Source organism: Lygodium microphyllum, chromosome 19 (genome assembly GCF_053477565.2).
Source record: "Lygodium microphyllum isolate KBCC chromosome 19, Lygodium_microphyllum_v1.1.10, whole genome shotgun sequence".
Taxonomy (NCBI): Eukaryota; Viridiplantae; Streptophyta; class Polypodiopsida; order Schizaeales; family Lygodiaceae; genus Lygodium; species Lygodium microphyllum.
This window is the reverse complement of record NC_141153.1, coordinates 39484886-39491487: the sequence shown is the minus strand read 5'-3', so window position 1 is coordinate 39491487 and position 6602 is coordinate 39484886. Positions and strand designations below refer to the sequence as shown.

General features: G+C 43.5%; 1 protein-coding gene across 4 annotated transcripts; it reads left to right on the top strand.

Annotated features, from left to right (window-relative positions):
• The first annotated feature begins 845 nt into the window (after positions 1 to 845).
• On the top strand, positions 846 to 5450 carry LOC148019772 (type I inositol polyphosphate 5-phosphatase 4-like). 4 transcript variants are annotated; one of them, XM_087699935.1, is made up of 11 exons: positions 847 to 1771; positions 1868 to 1999; positions 2087 to 2198; positions 2392 to 2454; positions 2556 to 2634; positions 2730 to 2834; positions 2960 to 3539; positions 3736 to 3929; positions 4144 to 4252; positions 4338 to 4486; positions 4584 to 5446. In XM_087699935.1, exons 2-11 carry the CDS (start codon positions 1976 to 1978, stop codon positions 4735 to 4737), a joined length of 1569 nt encoding a protein of 522 aa, XP_087556061.1. In that variant the 5' UTR covers positions 847 to 1771; positions 1868 to 1975; the 3' UTR covers positions 4738 to 5446. The 4 variants fall into 4 exon arrangements, with proteins under 4 accessions (XP_087556063.1, XP_087556061.1, XP_087556062.1 ...); XM_087699937.1 differs by lacking the exon at positions 2392 to 2454 and having other exon boundaries at positions 846 to 1771; positions 4584 to 5448; XM_087699936.1 differs by lacking the exon at positions 847 to 1771 and having other exon boundaries at positions 1869 to 1999; positions 2343 to 2454; positions 4584 to 5449.
• Positions 5451 to 6602: the final 1152 nt, after the last annotated feature.

The following is a 6602-nucleotide window of genomic DNA, read 5'->3' as shown; positions in this document are numbered from 1 at the left end:
TTATTTCACATTTCTTAAGTCTTATGGAGTATAGAGTTCAAGTCAACATGGCCCCTTCACATGCTAAAAACACACCACATTGCTCTTAACTAGCCAAGTGAGTTAAGTGCTGTCGTTTGAAGTTCTATAAAATAGTGTAGGGTGAAGGTATCACCACTCACCATGTGGCTTGGAGTGCAACTCAGCTCCTAGCCTTGAGTGCAACCTAGCCCTCGGGGGGTCACAAGGGGGTACTTATTTCACTTTCATGAAGTCTTATGGAGTATGGAGTTCAAGTGAATGTGGCCCCTTAACACGCTACTCTTACGACGAGTGCAAGAAGAACAAACAATTTCTGTTGCGTGTGTCACAACTCCAGTTCAATGGGGCTCTCAAGAGGAAACATGATTGCTGCGAGACAAAGGTCTGCCGCAGGTATTCTCAAGGAAGACAGTTGTTTTCTGCAGAAATGTGCACACACAGCTACGCATTAATTGAAAGGGGCCAAAGACAAATGCCCAAGCTTCCATGGAAGCTCGCTCTGAACAGATAAATCTCTCAGATAGGAAACCATCAATTATCAATTATAATCTTTTAACGAAATAGTAAAATTGTGTAGGAAAACGAGATTAAATTTGTACAAAGGTGCAGGCAGTCAGACAACCTTGCTTTTCTTTGAATATGGAAAAAGTAAAAAGAATAATTTCAAGCAGGATTTCGCGGTTGGAGAGCTAAAAATATTCGAATTTTCCATTTGGGCTTTTTAGCAAGACGGAAAATTTTGGGAATATTGATGGAAAAATGAGTAAACAGACAAATAAATAAGTGGGTGAATAAAAAAAGAGATGTTAAGCATTCATGTCTGCTTGTGTGCGCTGTAATCTTTAGCATATGGGTTGCAGCCTGCAGGGGTACTTGGATGTGAACCAATCATCAGAAGGTCGTGCCAAAAGATTGACGAGTGCAGAATGCCCATCCTTCCTTCAACCTTCTCTCTCTCTCTCTCTCCCTCTCTCCTTGTCTCTGTCTGTCTCCAGGTCTCTTCTTCCTCGGACAATCAGAAACATTCCAGCCTTGCCTCATCGTCTTTCTTCTTCTCTCTTCGTCTTTCTCCTTTCCTTTCCCATCATCTGCTTCTTTAACATCCTCCTCTCTGGCTTTCCCCTCTCGCCACTCTCCTGTTCTTTAGAGTCCATACTTCCTTTCTGGTGCAGCTACCAAAGCTCCCCAATCGCTTCTTCAGAGAGGTCTTATCCACTGACAAAAACCTTCTTCATAACGAGATTCAGGATTGGAGATCCCGCCCATTTACAGCGACGTCTGCTCTTGCCCTGTTTTGGACCCAGCACAGATTTTTCCTGTTTCGGACACACCCTGCCTGACTTGTTGGCAGAGAAGCCCTGCCTCTCTGCGGCTCTGAATCTAGGCCGAGCTCCAGCTGGAGCTGCCCGCACGTGCGGAGTGCGGTCACTCTGCTACTGTGCGCAGGATTGGCACGGTCGTCAGCATGTAATGTGGGTCAGATTCATGTGTTCATGGCAGGCCTGCAAGCTTCAGGGAATACATGTAGCACTGAATATGGTGTATAGCAGAGTCATGGCATGGCTTTGCTTGTCTTCACTGAAACCAGCCTGGGTTCCCTGAAATCTGCTTTGATTCGCTCTGTATGTGCCTTCCAAGATTAACCCCTCACAGTCTCTATGGCTTACCCAGCCAATAATTAAGCCCTTGTTCCAACATTCTGCTGGCTGGAACTCACAATTCAAGGAAGGGATCTCAATCCAGCCTAATGGTAATGTGCTGTTGCCCATGAAGTGGGCTCCAATATTCTACACTCAATACCATTGTGCTCTCTGCACCCAACTTATGGTGCTGAATCGTTGTGCAGTTTCATCTCAAGAAGCTCAATGCCGTCTTTCGGAGCAACGCTCAGTGAGGGGCTTGTGAATGGTTATCTTGCTGATAAGCTTTCATTGCCTCCGGACTCTCATGCTACATGATGCGAAGTAAGCACAGTAAGGTGAGATCTGTACTAAATCCACCCTTGTTTGCACCTTGATTGCTTGCTTGTATCGGTTGTGCTGATGTTGCGATTTTGAGCATGCAGTTCCTTTGGCCCAAATTTTATTTGAAGAGTTTGCTCAAGCAAAGGCGCAAGAAGGGAGGAGGCTTTGGTGCTGATGAAGACTTTGAAACAGAAAGCGAGCCAGACGAAGACGGTAAGAGGCTCCTGTGTACATGCAGGTTTGTTAACTAGAGGTGGCTTGTGTTTTGGGTTATCTTAGAGATTATGGTTGCTTTTTCTTTGTGATCATAGGCATGACATGGTGTAAAATGTATGTCAAATGATTGGTGCTTTGCAGCAAATTTTCATGTCAAATACAATAGTTACAAATTGTGGTCTTTTGCCAGACTTCCTTAGAAGGCACAGTTTTTCTGCTCAGGGCCTTGAGTATGACCGTTGGAGCTGTACAAGTATGCTAATCTCTGAATTTGTCCCCTTCAGAGTAGCTTGTGGAAGTCATGTCGATGTGCTTTGATTTTTTATGTACCGCTGTGTGCATCTGGATCTACAGGACAGCACCGGAGGCATTCTTCGGCCTTGTCAGTTCAGACAGACCTTAAGTCCAATCTCAACAGTACACAACACTTCAGGTGGGGGGTTCTCGGATTGGCTGAATGAGTTAGCTGCGGGTATATCAAGCTGATGGATAGATTCTCACTTTTGTAACTTGCATTTGGTGCTCCAGGGTCTTCATCGGGACTTGGAATGTTGGTGGAAGACTTCCACAAGATAAGATGAACCTTGAGCTATGGCTTAATTCTACAGAACCTGCTGACATATATGTGATAGGGTAATTCTGTTTTCAAAAGTAGTTTACGTGGAGTCCCATGCAGTCCCACCGTAGGCTGAGGTTTATGTTTTGTTGTATTTCATTCTTGTGGAAGAAGCTCAAGGAGATGGTTTTACCCTGTGCAGATTCCAGGAAATTGTACCTCTTAATGCCGGCAATGTTCTTGGTGCCGATGATAAATCATCTGTTATACGCTGGCTTCACCTGATTCAGAATGCCTTAAATAACAAGAAGATTCTTGACATTACTAGTGATTGCACTGGGACTCCACCTAGCAGGAAGGCATATGTCTGTTCTGACAGCCTTGGATGTTGTGGAGCTGAAATGTTAGATTCCACTAGGAGGGTGGATCCCTTCTTGTTGGGAGATGATGGTAACGTGGAGTTCAGCTTTCCTCTGCCAGAAGAGATGATTCTGGATGAATCTTTTGGTAGATCTGAATCTGGCTTTTCATTCAGGTCACTGACGTCAGATGATAAGGAAGCATCAACATGGGGGGATTCCCCATTATTATCTCCCATCTATAGTACCAATTCCCTCGTGTGCAAGACAAAGTCAAGCAGGTCACACTTCTCATTGGTTGCAAATAAAAGGATGGTTGGCATATTTCTGTCAGTATGGGTTAGAGCTGATCTCTGCCAGTATGTTCAGCATGTAAAGATCTCTTCTGTTGGGTGTGGCATCATGGGATATCTGGGGAACAAGGTATATTGTGCAACCAAAGTCTGCCAAGAACCAGACCTGAGCAGCCTTTCCCAAGTCTTGTAATGTTTAAACAGAACTTTGATATACTGTGTAGTTGTATTGGGCAAATATTCGGATTTTGACAATTTTTGTGAAGCTAGCACTCTATCATCCAAGTGGGTCACACTCTTATAAAAGGCAATTTTACCTGTTGTAGGGTTCTATTTCTATCAGCCTTTGTCTTCATCAGACCACTTTCTGCTTCATATGTAGCCACCTGACATCAGGAGAGAAGGAAGGTGATGAGCTCCGAAGGAATTATGATGTGTCGGTTATTCTGAAGAGGACACGCTTTCGCCGGTCTTCTCAGTGCTCTCAGAAAACCTTACCTGGCACTATATTGGATCATGAGTAAGTGTGACTATTTCTGCAACTTGCATTTACCATTTCGAGTGAACAAGCCTTGTTCTGCACCTGTCCTTAAGCTCAAACAGAGCATTTTGTCCATGAGGGGCAATCCCTCACCCTTTGTCAAATCCAGGCTTTCAGTATACTCAATTGTTTTTATTCATGCATGGTAGTGGCACCAAAGAGTCTGAACCAGATGATTTTCACCACTGAACAGTCGAATTCTCTGGTTTGGAGATTTGAACTACCGGCTTGCTCTTTCCTCAACGTCCACTAAGCTGCTACTTGCTCGGGGTGATTGGGAGACATTGCTAGAACGAGATCAGGTACAATGTTGATATGAACTACTGCCAGATTCAAGTCAAGTATTACTTGTCTGAAGTTTGATTTGGTCTGGCGGGATGATTCCAGCTTCACATTGAACAAAGAGCAGGTCGAGTTTTCAAAGGGTGGCATGAGGGCAAAATCTGCTTCCCACCAACCTATAAATACAGGATGGGTTCAGACTGCTACGCCGTTGAGAGGCTCAAGTTTGGTGAAAAGCGGCGCACACCGGCTTGGTGAGGCACATAATTACTAGATAGATGCTGCAGCAATGTGAATATAGTTTATGGTTGATGTTGTTAGCATGATCTTCTTCTTTGCTCATCTCCTCAGGTGTGATCGCATTCTGTGGTATGGGAAAGGGCTAAAGCAGCTCGAGTATGTCCGAGCAGAATCCAATTTCTCTGACCATAGACCTGTATATGCGGTATTTTCAGCTGAAGTGGAAGTACCAGATCCAAGGAAGCTCAGGGATTTTCTGACATGATCTTGTACTTGTTGAGAGTGGCACTACCTCCATTTTGCTCAAAGTCATGCATTAATTGCAGTTGGTGCACACAAAATGCAGATTGTCTCAGTTGATGAGAGTGCTGAGAACGCGTTGTCACTGTACTCCTTCGAAGCAACCGCATTGTATTATGGCAGTTTTGTATCTCAACACACCATTCCACACCCACCACCCCCCCCCCCCCCCCCCCCCCCCCCGCCCCGAATTCATAAGCCATTCTTGTCCAAATCGTTCATTGAGATATTGGTGTGCACCGTTACATTGATTTGTGTCTGTTGTTGAGGTTTGGGAGAGAAGAAAGCCTGAGCCATGTCAGAATCACCACTGTATAGTTATTTGAGAGAGAGAGATTCAGGTGGCTGAAGTGTATATAGGATGGCAGCAAGTCTCCAACGAGTATGCAAGGTTGAGCTTGAGCCTTGATACAGTCTTTGGAAATTCAGGCCCCATGTAATGACAAGGTGCATGAGAATCTTTGCACTTCATGCATTGGTGTATGATTTTCAAGGGGGGTGTGTGTGTGTGTGTGCTGGTTATCAAGTGCCACTCACCACTGGGGTTCATCAACCCGCTAACCTGGGATCATCTTGTCACCATACGTTCAACTTAACCATATACCTGTTCACAAACACACACACTCTCTCTATATATATGTGAGATGCATAAATATATAAATATAAAATCAAACGAACATGTGTGTGTATAAAACAGAGAGAGAGAAAGGGGGGTTGGGTGGGTTGGGGGTGTTGTTTAGACCCCAAAACAATAAGAGAGGGGTCTAGATTTGTTATCTGTTCCATGGGTGGTTTCATGGATTAAGTTAGATTCATTTTATCTCTTTATGAGGTTTGCAACAATCAAACACATTATGAATGGACATGGATGATTTCTCTTCACACCTATTGTAGATGTCTAGCACAATAAAATGTTCTTTAAAAGATCTAACCTTTTTACCCAAGAAGGTACAAATATGATTATGTTACCTTAACATCAAGTTATGGAATTAGGGGCTCCAAACCCCCACAAAACTTCTTGAACACTTGAAAAGGCCAATATTGGATTTTTTATTTTTTTATTGGCTCCAAGAGAGTAAGGTTTAGTTTGACCAACGACTACAAGTGATAAGGTGGCCACTTGTGCCATGTGGTGGCGGGAACTTAGGCTCCTACAGTCTAGCATATAGGAAGGCCATCTAAGCATGGTGCCTCTACCTCAACCAATAGACAATGGAAAGGAAGGATTTGTCCTTGCTAGCAAAGTGAAGGTGTTTTTTGTGAATTGTGATAGTTTGCTCTCTTATGGATTGCCTCAAGCAGGAAGCCAACAAGCAGGAATCCTCAGTTGCCATGGATGAAGTTGAAGGTGGTTGCTTTCTTGAAGATGATGGTAGAGTTAAAATCTTTTTGGGATATCAATCTAGGGTTCTCATAGGACTCTACTATGGATCCAAATCCATAAAATCCTAGTGTGGGTTGAATTTCTTGACCTCCTTGATCCATTTTGCCACAATGTCCAGGTTTTATAGCTTTACTCCTTGGGGAGAGTTATTGGATAGTATTTGAAGTTAGACAATCTCTAAGTGGCACTTGCTTGGTTGATATTGGTTCGAGTAAAAATTATAAAATTGGGTAGTAATCATGAATTCTAAGGGGCAAGTAGTAGCTAGTGATAAATGAGAATCTTCCTAATGCTTGTTTTAAATGCTTGAAGTAGGGCCATTTTATTTGAGATTGCTGAGAATAGTAGACCATTGAAAAAAAAAGAGTAGAAAACAAAGTGTAGGGTCCAATGATCCTTTGGAAGTTAACAAAAGAAGGTTGTTGAAAGCAGACCTTAGTCAAGTC

Excerpts from the sequence above, each read along its gene's own strand:
- LOC148019772 (XM_087699935.1), top strand. The coding sequence starts at position 1,976 with ATGATGCGAAGTAAGCACAGTAAG. Across the intron at positions 2,635-2,729 it reads AACAGTACACAACACTTCAG|GGTCTTCATCGGGACTTGGA; the intron begins GTGGGGGGTTCT and ends TTGGTGCTCCAG. Across the intron at positions 4,487-4,583 it reads AAGCGGCGCACACCGGCTTG|GTGTGATCGCATTCTGTGGT; the intron begins GTGAGGCACATA and ends TCATCTCCTCAG.